This window comes from Sapajus apella, unplaced genomic scaffold (assembly GCF_009761245.1).
Source record: "Sapajus apella isolate SASKATOON/1434 unplaced genomic scaffold, GSC_monkey_1.0 scaffold6, whole genome shotgun sequence".
NCBI lineage: Eukaryota > Metazoa > Chordata > Mammalia > Primates > Cebidae > Sapajus > Sapajus apella.
The window spans coordinates 20,571,383-20,591,104 of record NW_022436946.1 but is presented as its reverse complement, the minus strand read 5'-3'; the positions used below and the strand labels follow the sequence as shown (position 1 = coordinate 20,591,104).

Sequence of the window (19,722 nt, the reverse complement as noted above, 5' to 3'; positions counted from 1 at the left end):
AGGAAGGAAGGAAGGAAGGAAGGAAGGAAGGAAGGAAGGAAGGAAGGAAGAAAGGTGGAATGCTTCTGCCCAGCATTGAGATTGGGATGGGAAGCTGATTTTCTCCCTTTTCCATCTTTTTTAGAGTTCTACTTGAAATGTAACTGTTTTAATTTTATACTCAGCAAAGACAATGGTATTACTTTAATTTTGAGGAAAAAACTAGACTATACGGTGTTTGGTTTATTTATTTTTAAGGCTTCTGCCTTATCACTGAGAAAAAAATGCAGACAGATAATGGTCATACCCATCTGTAAAACATAAACAATTAACTGATAGAGTTTGTTCAAGAGATATGAGTTACAGTGTTTACAAGGGAAACTTAGGGAGATTGATAGACATATACCTGCCTGTGTCAGTTTGGCTTAAATCTTTGGTTTAAACAAACAGAAAAACATATCTAACAGTGATCTTCTATATTTAAAACCAAAAGTTCTAGAATAAAAGTAGAGGCTATAATTCTGATTTTAACCCAAACTGCTCAGAAGATTTGAAGTTCTTATATAACTAGAAATAATATTTCTTCAACTGCTTTTAAGCTCTCCAGGTAACTGTGGGTTTTCCGGCTTTCTAAAACTACAATATATTTCATAATCACATTAAATGCATCGAGGAGGGTGAATGAGATGGAGAATTTATTTAAATTTTCATTTCTAATGGTTTCTACTCTTCCTTTGCTTGCAGAATGTTTACACAGTTAGCTTTCCTAAACCTGGTTTTGTGGAGCTCTCCCCTGTGCCAATTGATGTAGGAACAGAAATCAACCTGTCCTTCAGCACCAAGAATGAGTCCGGCATCATTCTTTTAGGAAGTGGAGGGACACCAGCGCCACGCAGGAGAAAACGAAGGCAGACTGGACAGGTACCCTGACACCTAGTTCATGACGCATTTTCCCTCATGCTTATATAAAACAGTTAACTTGCTTTCCTTTATTTTTGCTGTCGTCTTAGCTAGCAAGGACTGAGCATTCCATTTTTCCATGCTGGCCTCCTATTTCTCAAATCATCTCCCCAGGACAATTGTCCTCTCTAGGATGTTCCTGTTGGTCAATTGCAGGTGCAAAGTCACACTCATATTTGCACCTATATTTCATACGGGTTTAACATATGCATATGTAAAGAGGACAGCTTAAAATATATTCACATTATTTTAATTTCTATTGTCTCCAAGTCCAACTCCTTATCAGATCTGTAGATATTCAGCTACAGTCCCTTAAATTTAAATAATTCCTCTAAGATCATTTTCCCAGTTGTACTAGCTGAAGTGACACAGTCTGTTGGGCCTGACCCATCCCATCCTCTCTGGACACAAAGAAGGGCAGAGAATGGACCCGGGAGAAAGCAAGTAGAGCACAACCAACACAGACATGGACAACTGCAGCCCAATAGCATTCAAGGATGTTAAGGCCTAAAGAATATCAACTAGCCAGATACAGTGGCCCATGTCTGTAATCCCAGCCTTTTGGAGGCCAACGCAGGAGGATCACCTGAGCCCAGGAGTTTGAAACTAGACTGGGCCACAGTCTAGTTAATTAATATTTTTTAATTAACTAGGCATGGTGGCACATGACTGTGGTCCCAGTTATTGACGACTGCTATTCAACTATTCATGACACCACACTCCAGCCTGGATGACGGAGTGAGACCCTGTCTCAAAAAATTTTTTAAAAAAACAGTATCAATTTTGCAAGGACATAATCTTTAGTATTTATATCCCCATTTGATTCCATTAAAAGCAATCCTTCAACTGCCCAGATTTAAGCATCATATCTCTTATTGCCTTGGTATTCTTTAATATCTTCAATCACATTTTTTAAAATGTAAATTTTCATTTAATCTAGTTTTTCTCAGTGAAAAGGTTTATAGGAATTACTTAGTCTGCCATAATCAAAAGAACAGAATGCTTTACAAATATGTTGTTAAATATGCACATACCCTTGTAAACTAGGTCATGTTACTTGTGATTATATGTTTTAAAAATCGATTTTAGCATGTAACATGTAGTGATCAATAATATCATGTAACAAATCTTATTTATTTTTCTACAAAATAAAAAGCCCACACAAAATATTTGCAAATGCAACCCAAAGATGTATAACCGCAAGTAACTTGGATTATTTCAGGAATGCAGAAATGGTTTAATATTAGAAAAACTAAAAATCATATAATCTTTTCAGTAGTTAGTAAAAACATTTGGTAAAATTTAACAGTCACTCATGATTTAAAAAAAAAACACTTAAGTAAACTAAGAGGAGAAAACTTCGTTAGCCATCTATAAAAAAACTATAACAAGTATTCCTGATTAAAAAAATTATAAACATTTGCTATAAAATCAAGCCCAAGAAAAGGATGACTATTTTAACTGCACTGATCTTAGCTAGCATAGTAAGAAAAGAACAAGTAAATATAGCCCAAGAACAAGAATAAGACCAAATATATGATTTGAGAATTATTATAACAAAATAGACATAAAGCCCATATGGAGAAAGTGATAAGATTTCATTGAAAGATATCAAAGTATTTCTTAATGATTATAGTCAATAAATTGGTATAGTCAACATGTTAATGAAGATATTAAAGACTCAATATTAAAAATGTCACTTTTCCCCAAAGTGGTATATAGATTCAATTTTAATAAAAATATCATTTGGCTGGGCATGGTGGCTCATGCCTGTAATCCCAGCACTTTGGGAGGCCGAGGCAGTTGGATCACCTGAGGTCAGGAGTACGAGACCAGCCTGGCAAACATGGTGAAACCCCATCTCCACTAAAAATACAAAAATTAACTGGCCATGGTGGTATACACCTGTAATCCTAGCTACTCAGGAGACTGAGGCAGGAGAATCGCTGAAACCTGGGAGGCAGAGGCTGCAGGGAACTGAGATCATGCCACTGCACTCCAGCCTGGGCAACAGAGCAAGACTCCATCTCCAAATAAATAAATAAATAAATAAAATACCACTTTATCTTTCTGTGAATCATGACAACCTTATTCTAAAATTTATATCAAAGATGAAATTCCTAGAAGAATATTGTAGTGGGTTTTAATCCACCAGATATCAGCATATTAGAAGGTAGAGTTTTGTATTGTGGAACTATAGTGTCGATTTATGTATAACTGTGCAAATAGGAAATAATTGAGAACCCTGAAAATACACAAGCATAGATGGAAACAACATTTGACAATAAGTGCCATTGCATTTTATTAAAAAAAAAAAAACAAAAAAAAAAACAGTGAACTGTTCAGTGAATGATTATTTCAGGGCCATTGTTTATTCATATGGAAAAGATGAAACTATTTCTTTTTCATATCAAACCAAAAAAATAAATTCACAATAAATTAAAAGTCTTAAATATGGAAGGGCAAAAGCCTTTAAAATTCTTAGAAGAAAATATACAAGGATAACTTTTGACTTTAGGGAAACAAAGGAAGGCTTGGTTGAACAAAACAAGATTTTAAGTGGAACTTCGTTAAAATTAAACTCTTTGATCATCAAACAACAAAACACAAGCCTCAGTCTGGAAATGTACAGTACGTATAATCTACAAGGAATGTGGTCCTTGTCCCCAAAAGGGGAAAAGCTCACTGCAGTTTACAGTGGGATATCAAAACCATACTGGTTGATATAGTATTAGAAAGAAAACTATTGGAAAGGCATAAATCAAAGAGTGCTCTTGATCACTGCTGGTAGAAAAAGTAAATTTCTAAAGCCACTTTGGAAAACTATTTGGCCCTAACTTGTAAAATTGAACATGTGCATAATCTCTACAAGCCAGCAATTCCACTCCTGGGTATAGACCCAAATGTTTGCACATGTGCATAATAAGACATGCACAAGAATGTTTATAGAATATTCTTTATAATAGCAGAGAAACTAGAAACAACCCAAATGTTCATCAGCTGAAGAACAGAGAGGAAAACTGTGGCACTTTTGCATAATGAGATCAAGCAACAATAAAAAGAAATTCTAACTAAACATAACAACTTAATAAATAGAAAATAAATAAAAAATGAAAAATGTGCAATATATCATTTTTGTAGATTTCTCATACAAGTAGCACTAAAGCACATATTGTTTACAGACATATGAACTTCAAAAATATTTTTTAAAAGTAAGGTAATAATAAACATAAAATTGACATTTGTGGTTACCTCTAGATGGAGAAACAGGAAGATAGTATTAGAAAGAAATTCATAAGAGATGCAATGGTATTGCTTCTGAAATTTGGTGGTAGATTTATAGGTATTCATTTTATGGTACAGTGTTAACACAGCTTCATTGTTTACATATCACTTATATTGTGAAGAATATATCAAATAGTCAGAATAAAAATATTTTTGAAGAGTAGAGTGAGAAAACTGTTATTTTATTTCATTTCATCCTACACATAATAAGCACTAAATATAAAATACAAATGCCCGCTTAATTTTTTGCCTTTATATTGAAAAATAAACCTTTTTCTCACTGTTTAAAATGATAAGCTAGTTATAAGAAGAAGACCAGATCAAATATTCTAAAATAGATTTCCACTAAAGGACATTTAATTCCTTCATCATTGACAGATATTTAAACACTACCTACTGGCTCCAGATTTCTCCTCCTCAAGACAAGAGAAATGAATGTGAATCACCAGCTTTCAGGATAGTGCTTAAAACAAAACAGATTCCTATTAAAACAATTACAATAAGAAAACACTAAGTACTATAGTATGAAGTACGTTTAAATGACATTTTAATGTTTTAACATCTTAATACTCATATCTAATTTATAAAACATCATCGTAAATGGTATCTGAAGGAGGTAACAATGTTAAATAGTGTATGCCTGTTAGACATAGATTTAGATTCAGTGCTGGTTAAATTGACATGTTTTATATTCCAAAGCTAACAGTTTTGATACCCTTAGAGTTATTTGTGATTCTATTCGACTAAATGGGTTTGATATCTCAAACAATCCATGAGCTAAGGAATTTTTAATTGAGTGAGTAGTTTGTGATTTCCCTTTGACAGATGGTGAGCACTTATCCAGATCCTCAAAACCTTTTGTGGTGGACACATAACTACATACACGATTTAGTAAATTATTGGAACATGCTGATGCTTGACGGAAATTGTCTCTACCACCATAGATAACTCATGGAGAACTGAGCCATCACGGTGTGGCACGTGCCCCCTATTCCACAAGAAAGGGAGAGCACGTGGCATCGGCTCTGGGGACAAGGACTGCATTCAGGCTCCCTGGGGTTCATGATGGGATATCAAAACCATTCTGGTTGCTATAGTAACAGTAGCAAGAAGAAAGCAGGCATGTTTGTGGATGAAAAATTATCTTCCTTCTTTCCAAATGTGGGAGGCAGGTTACATGTTTGTGATAACAGTCTATTCCACCAGCTCAGAGAACAAATTGAAGTCTAAATACCCAAAATGCCACAAGGTTGAGAGTCAGGCCTGATTCTCAGAAGCTAGCTGTCCACTTGTGAATATAAGAGAGAGGGATTTTGTCGACATCCTTTGTCTCCTGATGTGTTTTGTAAGTGAGAGGACCAATACGAGCACAGCTGTTACTTTCAGCGTCGCAAATCTGCTTTGCAGAGAGCTGCTATGTTAATATATCCACTTTCCAGATCATCTCACAAGCAAAAATAAATGATTAGAAGGATATTTCTAGCTGTTTTCAAAACCATTTAAGAAAATAAAGTCTTAATTTGTCAGGTAAGATCTCAGAGCAGATGAACCTGTGGTTCTGCCAGGGAATTTCTAAAGCTAAGTCATAAATGAGGCTTCTGTTTAATCTTCAATAACCACTTGCCGTTGCAGGCCTATTATGCAATATTCCTCAACAAGGGCCGTCTGGAAGTGCACCTCTCCACAGGGGCACGAACAATGAGGAAAATTGTCATCAGACCAGAGCCGAATCTGTTTCATGATGGAAGAGAACATTCCGTTCATGTAGAGCGAACTAGAGGGTAACAACAGCATTAGAATATTTATTGTTGTAACTCAGGTGAACTGCCTTTGCTAGCATCAGTATCCATCAGTATCTGCCTGAGCCTCTGTGTGTGTGGACCTACTATGCATTGCAAAAGGACACAGTAGCTTAATTCCCTCTTCTTTACTCTTCATACTTCGGGAACCTTATTCGCCTGAGCCCTCAAGAGTTCTACCCTTAGCATTTTTATCCTGTGCCATTATCTCTACCTTTGGAAAAACCAAATGCATCTTCTGAAGCTGTAGATGAGACAAATCCCTCCTTCTGCCCCTATCAAACATGACCTTCTCAAATAAGGTATGCACACAGCAAAACGCACAAACAGCTCAACTGGAGCCAGCAGTCTTTGGTGGCTGCTATCTCATTCGGATTCCAAAGCAGTTATGGCAGCTGCTTAGCTGTCACAGACAGAGAGTGTGGCAGCAGCTATAGGACCTACTGAGCATATTAAGTGCACATCTTGCCCCGTCCCCCATCCCAAGGTTTCCAGGGGACCTGCAGACTGGCTTCCTGAGGGAACAGAATCAAGGGAGGGGAGGAAAATGACTGCAGCCCTGAGACTGGCCACCTTTCTAGAAATCTCCCAGAACGCTTGCCCCCAGCCAGCACTAGGGTCCAGGGAATTGGCTTTACTCATGCACAAACTGATGACTTTCTTTAGAATGCTGCAATACTTAATGCTTACTGTATTAGGAAAGTCATCTGTATTTTTCATCAAAATATTGTATGACAACTCAGAGAGATAATTAGTTTAGAAGGACAATTAGAGAAGAAGGAAACAGAAGCCCAGAGACTTCAGGGGCTGTAGACCTCCAAGCCAGCAAGCCATTTATCAGACTGAAGACATAGAAAGAACTGGAAATCCAATTTAATGAGGCCTCAAAACACAGAGGTTACTTTTAAATGCAACAAGTATGAATGTGTAGCAGTAGTTCAAGCTAGCAGATACTATCCTGTAGTGAAAGACCTACATTTACTAATTATCCTCTTGTGGAAAGCATTTAGGTAAATAATAAAGATTTCTTACCTTCTAAGTAAATAGCAAAGCTTTCCTTAGATTTTTATTATTATTTAGAGGATTAGGCTGTAGGCTGAATTGATACCAAGCATTCATGCAGAATGGCTACTGAGATGTTTAGAGATCATTATTAAGGCAAATGAGGGATCAGTATTTGGACAATCTAAAAACTTTTACTAATCTAGTAGCCAGATATTGTAGTCATGGTCTCTGAATAGAAATGAAAACCAAATGCTCTCATTTGAATCTTAGAATGCTTCAAAATACTGGTTTTACATGTCTTCTGGATTAGATATTAGGCCCTTTGACAAACTTTAATCCTTTTCACTGTGGAAAGGACTTTTTTGAAGATTTAAATTTTAGCCAGGCATGGTTGCTCATGCCTGTAATCCCAGCACTTTGGGAGGCCAAGCCAGGTGGATCACAAGTTCAGGAGTTCAAGAACAGCCTGGCCAACATGGTGAAAACCCATCTCTACGAAAAATACAAAAAATTAGCCAGACGTGGTGGCAAGGCCCTGTAATCACAGCTATTCTGGAGACTGAGGCAGGAGAATTGCTTTAACCCAGTGGGGTGGAGGTTGCTGTGAGCCAAGATCACACCACTGCACTCCAGCCTGGACGACAGGGCAAGACTCTGTCTCAGAAAAAAAAAAAAAAAAAAAAAAAAAACTTAAACTTTAAAGAATTTCAATAAGTATCTGCAGATTTGAGAAATTGGTTGACCAAAAATCACTCAAAATGTGTTATTTTGTTGAGAAAGAATTCTGAAATTCCCAAATACATTACCCTGTTATACCAAGGTGTCCTTTTAACACGTTTCTTCAAGAAGGGCATTTTATTATGCCAACTTCACAGCTGTTGACCATCAATCCAACCTTGATTTGATTAAGCTCAGTGTATAGTATATCACTGGAAACTGGTCATTCAGTTAATTGGCCATATAAACAAACAGTTTTGCCATTCATTGTTAATTACAGGATAATATATTAGACATATTAGTGTGTAGTCACTGAACTCTGTGCCAAAACAAGAATACATTTGCAGCCATAATGGTTCATTCGGCACTCTAATGTTAAAATGCAATCTACTCTATAAGCAAGTGCTGCATTTAACTGATTAACCAGAGATCATGCATGGCCATCAGAACTTCACCCAGAAAAATTTTTAATGCTTTATATGCCTATTCTATGGCATGATTTGTGTCACATACTAAACAAAGGTGATTTGTTTTAATTGTTCTAAAAGTATGTGAGATCTGTGATAACATCTTTTCATCACAGATGAGAAAATATTAACTAACTTGCCCAAAATCATATACTATGAGTAACAGGGCCAGGTATTACATGAGCTATATTTGACTTAAATACCTCTGTCTATGCACAGCCAATAGATTATTCTTATGTTTTTGTGTGACCGTAATGGTTTATATTACTTAATATTGATATGATACATCATTATTAATTTGGAGATAACTGGTTTATCCCAACACTTTTCACATTATGCATGTCAATCATCATTTCTTTTCCTAAAACACTGGACAAAATGATAGCTTTAATACTGCCTCATAAAATAATTGGATTTTTACCAAATTGGGGGCCAAACTTCTCAAGAAGCTGCTTCTTCCTCACCCTCTGCCTCTCTTTACTTCTCCTCCCTCATTCTCTCTGCTTTCCACCCCATCATCTGGGGAAATCTACCTTCAGTCACTTTGGCGTCTAATTTCTTGGCATTCCAGTGATCTCTGCCTTCTATATCTGCCTTGTCCTCTGATCCTTCTCCTGGAGTCCACCTTAGTGACCAGCAGTTCTAACTGGACAAAAACATCAAACTCTAAGACAGCCTAAAACAGTTACGTAGAAAAATAGGACAAGCAACTGAGCTGAGTTTTTCTTCTGGGAAAGCTTTCTTCACACAGGTACAGAAATAGGCTAAAGATCATGAAGTAGGGTGAGATATTTTAGGAGTCAATTGGGGTTTCCTGAATAACATAATGATCGGAACACTGCAATCTAAATATTTTCTTTCTTAACATCCAAAATATGTTCAAACAGAAAAAAAGATTAGATTTTATTTATCAGGTACGTTATAAATGTTAGGGCACTTATTTCTCTTAATATCTTCTTCCACATATGCAATCCAATTGATATGGCTTGAAAAAAACCTTAAACCCATATTCCAAACAAATAAGAAATAGGGTGTAAGTAATCAAGTAATTATGAAACTCTAAGAACCAGCCATTGACACTGTAAAAAAGTAAATAAATAAAGCTGACCTATTACAACACTAAAGTAATACAAAGTTTAATGTACTGTTTGCACATAGTAGGCCTCAGTAAAAAGCTCTTAAGTAAATACTTTTTTAAAAAAAAATGGAAAACACACCAGAATCATAATGGACATGTTGGTAATGCCCTCCTCAATAAAAATTAAATAAATGATCTAGATTTGATGTTCCTAAAAGTTAAAGATGAGCAGGATTTAGCTATCGTTTTCTAGCAATGCCTTTATTAAGTAATACCACCTCAGGGCGATCCCTTAATTAATGTTTTCCACTGTTTGAAGTAGGTATTTTTATCTCCATCTTATAAATGAATGAAATGAACCTGAGCATGATTAAATAGCTTGCCCAAGGTCACACAGCTAGTAAGCTTTCACACTGGTACTTAATTCCAGTACGTTCCTCCTGAAACCCCATGCTCATTCTCCATCACCACCCTGTGAACTAGTTTTTAAAAAGTTGGGGGGCCTCTATCATGGTCCTTGTGGCAGAACCAGACAACAGAGAGAGGCTACACCAGAAAGAGGAAGGCCTCTAGCTTTTACAAATTGTAATCAAGAGCAGAGACTTACTCTCCTTGGACAATCTTTAATAGAGGCTTATACCCCCCATTAAAACCCTTAGGAGCACTGTGCTATCATGTTGCTATGAGGCTACTTTCAGCCAAAGGGGGAAAAAGTGTAAGAGAGGGGCTTCTCAGTGAGTCACATATACCCGGAAGTGAGTGGTTTTCTGAAATTCTCATCTCATAAGACTACTGACACTCAGCAAGGAAGCTGAGCCTCCTGGGTTTTGCCAACACATTTTTCCATCCTTTGGTAAAGAAAGAAACCTCAACGTATGTCATTTCCCCCTATTTTCTCTTTGAAACTAAATGTTACCGGTCCTTTTCACCCCCTTAGCAGTGACATTTTGAGCCACAGCAAAATCCATTTTTTGTCTCTTTCTTTCATTTTTGAATTCTCTTACTTGTAAAGTGCCAATTCAAAGCATCTTTACCCAGGCTTATTGTTTTTTTCCAGTTCTATATGTGGTTTTTCTTCTTTATAAAACCAAGCAAGAGGGTGCTTTAGGACGGAGGTTTCCCCCCAAGTACTTTGGTTTTCTCTCCAGATATGAAGTAAGTTTTCAGTAATTCATCCATGATCCTCGGGCTCGTGACTAATGCTTATGACTAATAGCACCACGATGACTCTCCAGACCGAAACTCAAAACTTGCTTCTGGAACAAAAGAGAAAATGCCTTTGGTCATTTTCATCAGAACTCTTTGTCTCCTTCTGATTCTTGGCCCAGGGATCCAAGGATTGCTATAAATAAGTAGCATGAGCTTCTCAATTAGCAGCGTGTGAATTATCTCTCGTAAGCAAATTAGGGAAATTAATGAAACAGCCACTAAGGAAAATCATTGCAAGGAACAATTAGCAGAGTGTTCTTGCCTGCCTCTTCTATTCAAAAGCCATCAGCTACATTCTTTATAAAATGTGTTTTAAGTGCTTGTTGTTGATTCCAACAATCTAAGCTCTCAGGAGAACCATTTGTTCCCTAGCAAGAAGATAATAGCCAGCACAACCCAAGAAAGACCCAATGCTGTGCTAAACCTGCCGATCCTTCTACAATTAGACGTTACTGCACGGTACAGAAGCCTCGGTTCTCACAGGCTCACATGTTGGGCTGCACAGTGCTGCTGTCATCTCCACCAGAGGCTCATATTGCAGTACGCCATGACCTGGTTTCAGTAAACTTTCAGGAAGAGTGAACGAGGGAGTCATGGGACAAGATCCTGGGAAATAACAGCATTAGCTTAGTGTGGAATTCCCGACCATCCAATTTTGGCTCCCTTAAAAGCTATGGGAGAGAGGGGTGAAGGGTGGCAGGAAAGAGTTTGATTTCCAACTGTGTTGAATGAGATGTGATTTATACTTGTTGATTTTTAATATTTTACCAGCATCTTTACCGTTCAAGTCGATGAAAACAAAAGATACATGCAAAACCTGACGGTTGAACAGCCTATCGAAGTCAAAAAGCTTTTTGTTGGGGGTGCTCCGCCTGAATTTCAGCCTTCCCCACTCAGAAATATTCCTCCTTTTGAAGGCTGTGTGTGGAATCTTGTTATTAACTCGGTGTAAGTGGACCTCCTTTTTACTACTACTAATCATCTATTTTTATTTTTATTATTTTTGGCATCACACTGTCTACAGCTATGCAGGGAAGGAGGGAACAATGAGGATCTTCAGCTGAGATTGAGAAAAGCATACTGATGGGCTTAAAAAGGACTGCGGGGATTGGGCTTAATTGTAAGGAAGCAAAAAAAAATGAAAACGAAAAAATCTTATTTTATTATGTTCTATCAGCCCCATGGACTTTGCACAGCCTGTATCCTTCAAAAATGCTGACATTGGTCGCTGTGCCCATCAGAAACCCCGTGAAGATGAAGATGGAGCAGCTCCAGCTGAAATCGTTATCCAGCCTGAGCCAGTGCCCACTCCAGCCTTTCCTACACCCACCCCAGTTCTGACACATGTAAGTGTTTATATTATCCCCATTGCTTTCTAATTTTTATTCAGCATTCTGAGTCATTTCAGGAGGAAGATTATTCAGGAAATCTAGTATACTCGCTATTCGAATTGAAGAAAATATGCCCTATCTATCAAAACCTATTCTTACATCTTCATTGGATGACTGACCTATATTTCTTCCTTTAATTTTGTTTACAAAATAGTACATTTTCAGTTGAAATGTTGGAAAACACAGAAACATGCAGAATCAAGGACAAAAGCCACCTATAATACCACAGAGGCGACCATGTTGATTTTCAGTCCCTTTCATCGGCATAATAGATGTCCTACCCCATATACAATTTGGTGCCCTGTTTTTAGAAACTAGTAATACACCTAAGCTGTTTCTAAACATCATATAAATGTATGTCTAATATGAGTTTACGTTAAGTGTATATACACACAAGAGACACACCACTATTTTATAGTATTGGAGGTCATTTAGCCTTGATTAGAGCATGGGCTCAAGTCAGACTGCTGGTGTTCAAATCCCAGCACTGTAACTGACCATCTGTGTGCATTTGGGAAAGCTTCCTAGCCAATCTGTTTCTCAGTTTCCCATCCAAGAACTAACAAGGCCTAACCCTGCTTAGCTTCCAGGATTAGAAAAGATCAGATGCTTTCAGGGTGGGTATGGCCGTAGACTATTTCTATTTCCTCATCTGTCAAATGACGATATTAACAGCACAGACATCAAATACTTATTATCAGAGTTTTAAAAAATAATGTTTGTTAAATGACTCACATATACTGAACATTTAATAAATAGCATATCTACTATATGGTAATGATAATAGTTAGCACTTTCAAGGGCTTATTATGTACCAGCCCAGGACTAAACAATTTTCATGCAATATTATATGTAATTCTGATAGTAGCTCTGTAAAATGTAAATTGTCATTTTATTTTTAGTTGAGTTAATAAGAATTAGCTATCTTAAGTAACCAACCCACTCACACCATAATAAAAGGCAGAGCAAGAATTTTACCCTAGCAGGTCTGACTCGAAAGTCTAGCTCCTTATCTCTGGAATACTCAGCCTTTCCAATTTATTCCACTTTTGGTTAACAGCTGAACGCGTTAACCGATTGCGCCACAGAGACAGGTCAATTTATTCTACTTTTAATAGATCATGGTGGGCTATTGAGAGTGTTTCCAGTTTTTCACTATCAGAAACTATACTCTGATGAGTGCCTCTGTGCATCAAACTTTTTTCATTATTTCCAGTTATTCTTAAAATAGATAAGTAGTTAGGGAACTCTAAGGCCAAAAGATGAATATGATGTATAAGGTTTTCAATACACATACGTGAATTGCTTCTTCCACAGGCCATGCCAATTTACATTCTTCCCACCAATACAACAAAGACGGCTCACTCTCACTACCCTCTTTACAGCTCGTGTGTTGTGGTTAATCCATGCCAGTAATGGGTAGAACATGTTGTCTTGAGTGCAGATCTTGAAAACTTTTGAATATCTCATTCTCTTCCTTAGTGCCCAAGATGGAATTAGGTGAGCAATGTGCTCCTCGCACTAGAAATATTATTAAATGAGAGGCCAAATAACCATCATTCAAGATAACTGGTTATTTACTCCAAGCATCCTTTCATCCTTTGTAAAATATGGATATTTCACCTCCCTTGCCTACCACATACTGTATTATGAAAAATCAAATGGGATAAATTATGTGGAAGTTCTTTGAAAACTGGAAAAAGCAACCCCACATAGACACTCTGAGAAATCCCTGCATTTAGTGAATAACTAGTAGGTGTCCAGTACTCTGCCAGGCATTTCATATCTGTTATTTCATTTGATCCCCACACTATTAATTGTTTTATTTACATTTATTTATATTACTGGAAGTACTATATTTCATACACACAAAAAAATACCTAAGATCACACAGCTAGCACGTGGAAAGCCATCAGTCAGGTGGGGATTAGTTCCGGAAGTTGATTTCAACCCAAGGCATTCCTGAGATCTGTCACATGGATTTCAGAATCTTTCCCCAGCTCTTTCATAATTCAGCCACAGGCTAGATCTTTGCTTAGCAAAGTAAGGTTAATGATCCTCCTCTTCTCCCTCGTGATTTTATACCTTAAAGTCATGTGCTTCCCAGACTCAAGAATGTGTTTTCAACTGAAGAATTAAGAAATATCATGAGTTGAATAAACTTTTTTGATTTTGGATCCTAATGTCCTCTTATAAAAATGTTTCTAGAAGAAAACAGAGCCTAATTTCTAACTGACTAACTTAAAATTATAAACAAGAATTGGCAAGAGCCATAAAGATCATCTGGTCCACTCACCATCTTAATGCATGAATTCCTTGTGTATGATACTTACAGCCTTTGCTTGAACACTTCGGTGACAGTATTTTCCAGTGTTATGATGAGGCAGGCTCTAGTTGTTAGAAAGTCATCAGTTATATTAAAGTAAAACTGAGTCCCTAAAACTTCTATGTAATGGTTATGTTTCTGTAGGCAAACATACTACATTTATGTGTTCTCTGTCTAACGTCCCTTCAAGAATTTGAAAATAGCGGAGTCTTCTTTTTCCCTAGCCTAAACATTTCACTAGCTCAGGTATTCTTTGCATTACCTTATTTCTGATTGTTATCCCCTCCGGGATCAGTATTCTCAAATGTGAAACATTCTTTTCAAAGTATGGCACCTGCTACTCAAAAGAAAGTCCCCAGTTCAGGGGACAGTGGGACCCCTCACTCCCTTAATTGTTATCATATTTCTATTAATGCACCTAAAAATGTTTTAATGTTTTTAATAGATAGGTCAGGCTACTGATTCCTAATTGGGTACCTTATTCAATCAAGCAGAACCTCGTTGGCCTTCTCATCTACCACTAAACATCTCCAGTCAGGTCTCCCCGCCTGTGCTGGTTTGGTTTTTTAGGGATAGCCCTGCTGACCTCCACTGATCACCTTACTTTTCTAAGTACTTACACAAACTTTGTTTTATAGGGCCTCTCCAGCACATTTTTCTGTGGTAGTTAGAGATCACACTTTTTCCCTTTTTTCCCAAAATAAAAATACTTGCCCATCTGGGAATGGAGATTTTTACTCATTTAAGGTTTTTTTTTTTTTTATAACCTTCTGTTCTAATTTCGATTTCCATTTCCTCTCAGCAGTGTATGTTTTAACTTTCCCGAAAACAGAGCATTCCACTTAGTAGACGAGACAGAAGCAAAAAGTTGAGTAGCATACCAAATTGGTTGGTTTAGAGAGAATCACAGAACATTAGAGCTAGAAGACACCATAAAGATTCCCATTCTTAACTTGGACATGAGGAAAGAAAGCCCTGAAACTTACAGTATGGCCCAGGGTTACACACATGAGTGATGGTTGGCACTAAAACCCAGATATCTAAATTCCAACTGCTATTTCCCCTTCTTTTTTTTTTTTTTTTTAGATGGAGTTTCACTCTTGTTGTGCAGGCTGGAGTGCAATGGCGCTATCCTGGCTCACTGCAACCTCCACCTCCTGAGTTCAAGTGATTCCCCTGCTTCAGCCTCCTGAGTAGCTGGGATTACAGGCATGCGCCACCATGCCCAGCTAATTTTGTATTTTTAGTAGAGATGAGGTTTCTCCATGTTGGTCAGGCTGGTCTCAAACTCCCGACCTCAAGTGATCCGCCTTCCTCGGCCTCCCAAAGTACTGGGATTACAGGTGTGAGCCACTGCGCCTGGCCTATTTCCCCTTCTTTTGCACATCATAATTATTTATGATTGTGTGGTCAGAACTAAATTTTTTAGAACTTTCTATCTTTATTAATTGTATTATATTTTAGAGTTCAGATCATATCTTCTGTTTTAATTTGATTCTTATGTTCCTTGTGTGTGTGTAGGGGAAAGGGGTGTCTTCTTTTTAAAAGTTACTAAAAGTGGCCGGGCGTGGTGGCTCAAGCCTGTAATCCCAGCACTTTGGGAGGCCGAGGCGGGTGGATCACGAGGTCAAGAGATCGAGACCATCCTGGTCAACATGGTGAAACCCCGTCTCTACTAAAAATACAAAAAATTAGCTGGGCATGGTGGCGCGTGCCTGTAATCCCAGCTACTCGGGAGGCTGAGGCAGGAGAATTGCCTGAACCCAGGAGGCGGAGGTTGCGGTGAGCCGAGATCGCGCCATTGCACTCCAGCCTGGGTAACAAGAGTGAAACTCCGTCCCAAAAAAAAAAAAAAAAGTTACCAAAAGTTAAAAGTTTTACAATTTATTTTATAACAAATACTAAGAACCTACTAAGTGCAAAGATGAATACGGAAAAAGAGAGAGAGCTGCTTTTCCTGCCATAGCCTTCCCATTATTATTCAATGAATTCCGGCAGGTTACTTGTCTTTTCTAAATGTAAAATAATTAAGGGACAAATAAGGATAATAATATCTTCCTTCTGGGATTACTATCATGAGGGAGTAAGTTATGCATTGTATGCAAAGCACCCAGCACCATGCCTGACTCAAAGTAATATTCCATCCCTCTTCTATGTTAGTTTAACTTTAACTTCTGTGTTTCTTTAACTTAATTATTCTAGTCAGTTTAAGTTTTAACATTTTTAGGGTGGGGAGCAGGTGCTGGGAAAAAACGGGTGTGGTGAGTATTCAATTTTTAAGCAATTACAAACTCTTATTGGTTTGATATGTAACGATACATACATTTTAGTGATATGGTTATTAAATCTTAAGTCCTCCATAATTTTCAATTCTCACCATTTTCTTTTTTTGTATCAGAATTTAGATTTTTTTTTTTTAATTTTGTTTGCTCCATCACCCAGGGTGGAGTGCAGTGGCACAATCATGGCTCACTGTAGCCTCAACCTCCCAGGCTCAAGTGATCCTCATGCCTCAGCCTCCTGAGTAACTGGGACTACAGGTGCATGCCACCGTGCCTGGCTAATCTTTGTGTTTTTAATAGAGATGGGATTTTTGCCATGTTGGCCAGGCTGGTCTCAAACTCTTGGAAAGCGATCCACCTGCCTCGGCCTGCCAAAGTGTTGAGATAACAAGCATGAGCCACTGTGCCCAGCCCAGAATTTAGATTTTTAAGAGTTATTTAAGAACTAAGACTTACAAGTTAACTCCTGAAGTGAGAACTGCCTATTTATGAGCTCCATATTTGTGCTAGCACAGTTGACAGAAATGATCTCCTATTCTCAGTGCCCTTCTTTTTCTTTTTTACACCCATCACACCCAACCCTGCCAGCAACTTACAGCATGAGGACAACATTCACTATACTACAGGGCAGCGGAGGAGCGTCTTCAGAAAGCCCTGCCCTGTGAAATGGATTATGTCAATCTTATGATTAATTCATGTTGAACATGCTAGATTAAAGAGCATTTCATGCATATTATCTCGTTTGATGCTGTGGTAGCTTGTCTTCTCTTTATACTTCTCTCTTTTTCTTTAGCCCATTCAGAGCTAGAGAAAACAATTCTACATGTTACATTTGTGAATATTTCTCATGGAGGATGGCAGGAGGTGGAGGTAGATAAGAGGCTGAATATCAAGTATGACAGAAATTTGTTGACTTGTGGAAACGTGACGAGTCCTCCGCAAGTGTGCGCGCTGTTTAGACCAAGTCTTTATAACCAGGAGAGCCTGTGTGGATTTGTAGACAGTGAGCTGGCTGCATTCATATTTGAATTTTATTGAAGAGTTCAGCTGTAAACCTCAAAGTTTAAAATATGAAAACTGAGAAGAGTAACACGAGTAGCCATGGAGAGTCCCTGTATTGTTAAGGTCTCTTTGGGATTTGGGGAAAAGAAGTGGGAGAGGAGGAAAGAATAGAGAAAAAGAAAGTGATTTCTCTAGCAGCTTTAGCGCCACAACTTTAAGAGCTAAGTACAGTCAAGGCCAAAGGATAACCTGATTGGATACTGATATGTATTTAAAGAGAAAACATACATTTTCCACATTTCAAGGAATCCCTATTTAGCCATTAATGTCTAAATATTACTGTAAATGTCCAAGACCCACCAAAAGAGCTTAGATGCAGTGTTACCAATAATTCAGTTTTTCAATAAATATCTTGAGTAGGAGGACTTTCATATTTTAGAAGATTAAAGTCATTGCTGTAAAAAAAATCTTCCAATTATTCATCCATAAAGAAAATCATGACAAATAAACATCAGATGTGATTTTAGCCCACATTTATTAGGGGAATTATTGACTCATGAAAGAAGAAAATTATGCAATTTCTATGATGATTCATTGTTTGGTGCTTTCAAGAATAAAGATGCCAGTTTTAATAAATGCAATATAAATCTCTGCTCAGCACCTAGGAAATTCAAGGGATGGTTATCAACGAATCACATACACTCCTGAATTTAATAACTCATTTCCAAATGTCAGCCACCAACCTGCAGTTAGAAACAACCATTGTTTTATTCTTACCTCAAATTAAGTGAGTGGCAGTGTGAAGATGAAAGCGTTTTGGCCCCATTACTAGCTTGGTGTTCTATCCACTTGCACGGCTTCCTTTATAATTATTCCCACCACATCACTGCTTGAATCAACAGGTGCACCACCGCACTACACTCCCCACCCAAGTCCTGTCTGCTGACAACTTGTAACCTACCAAGCAAAGGCAAATGAAAAACAAGCATATCTGTCCTCCTTTCATACCCCATTTTCCCCGTTAACTATTTCTAGTACTTTAAAAAGTCCCCACAAGGTGGCAGAATTGTAACACGTTGAGATTGATGAGCCTCTACTGAGACCGTGAATTTTTTTTTTATTGTTTTAACGCATTTTAGAGATCAGTGTGTCCCAAACAGCGCAGGTAAAGCATCACGCCCGTAGAGATGAGGACTCCTTCAAGTATACACTAGCTTAGAGAAGGATGATTCATCTTGCAATGAGCATTCTTTAAAGTTTCCTTAAAAGTATCTCATTAGAAGATATTTTCTCTTACCCTTTTTTCTTAGCTTAGATTTCAAGGGCAAGCGGAGTTGAAAACATCCTAAGTGACAAGATCATTTTGTTTCTGTGCAAAGCACGGGGCAGTTTCTATTCCATCTCACATGTTCCCCTTTAAAATGCTAGAAGGAAAAAAGAAGATTGAACAGCTGGATGAGCAGCTCCACCCACTGTGGGACATGAGGCAGAAGGAAGAGAAGAGGAAGCAACGCCAAGCAAACCAATACGCTAGTGCTGCCCTGAACCCATCGTGTTTTTTTTCTTTTTGAGACAGGCTCTTGCTCTGTTGTCCAGGCTGGAATGCAGTGGTGCAATTATAGCTCACTCTGACCTTGAACTCCGAGGCTCAAGTGATTCTCCTGCTTTAGCCTCCTGAGTAGCTAGGGCTTTTGGCATGCACTTACATGCCTGGCTAACTTTTTATTCTTTTAATTTGTTGTTGTTGTACTTTTGGAGAGACAGAAGAGGGCAGGGGTCCTCACTTTGTTGCCCAGGCTGGTCTTGAACTACTGGCCTCAAGCAGTCTTCCTGTCTCGGCTTTGCAAATGCTGGGATTACAAACACGAGCCACCATGTCCCTCCCTTACACTCATCAGACTTGGTTTCAGCTCACCCAAGGAAAACTGATGCAAGGAAGATATCCTTTAACCAAGCAAGGGGGAGATCTAGATTTGTATAAAACATTACCAAATTAGAGGATTGGGAATTTTTGTCCCACTTCAGGTCGCTTGGCTGGTTGCAATGGCTCACACCTGTAATCCCAGGACTTTGGGAGGCCGAGGTAAGCAGATCACGAGGTCAAGAGATGGAGACCATCCTGGCTAACATGGTGAAACCCATCTTTACTAAAAATACAAAAATTAGCTGGGCATGGTGGCGTGTGCCTGTAATCCCAGCTGCTCGGGGGGCCGAGGCAGGAG

At 38.1% G+C, this 19,722-nt stretch overlaps 1 protein-coding gene across 7 annotated transcripts in view; it reads left to right on the top strand.

Moving 5' to 3' along the window:
* LAMA2 (laminin subunit alpha 2) overlaps positions 1-19,722 on the top strand; it is a 618,514-nt gene that overhangs the window by 582,097 nt on the left and 16,695 nt on the right. For all 7 annotated transcript variants that reach the window (XM_032274826.1, XM_032274824.1, XM_032274825.1 and 4 more), the window contains 4 exons: positions 724-900; positions 5,857-6,005; positions 11,271-11,447; positions 11,677-11,845. In XM_032274826.1, coding sequence (XP_032130717.1) covers positions 724-900; positions 5,857-6,005; positions 11,271-11,447; positions 11,677-11,845 — 672 coding nt within the window. The remainder of the gene's footprint in view (positions 1-723; positions 901-5,856; positions 6,006-11,270; positions 11,448-11,676; positions 11,846-19,722) is intronic.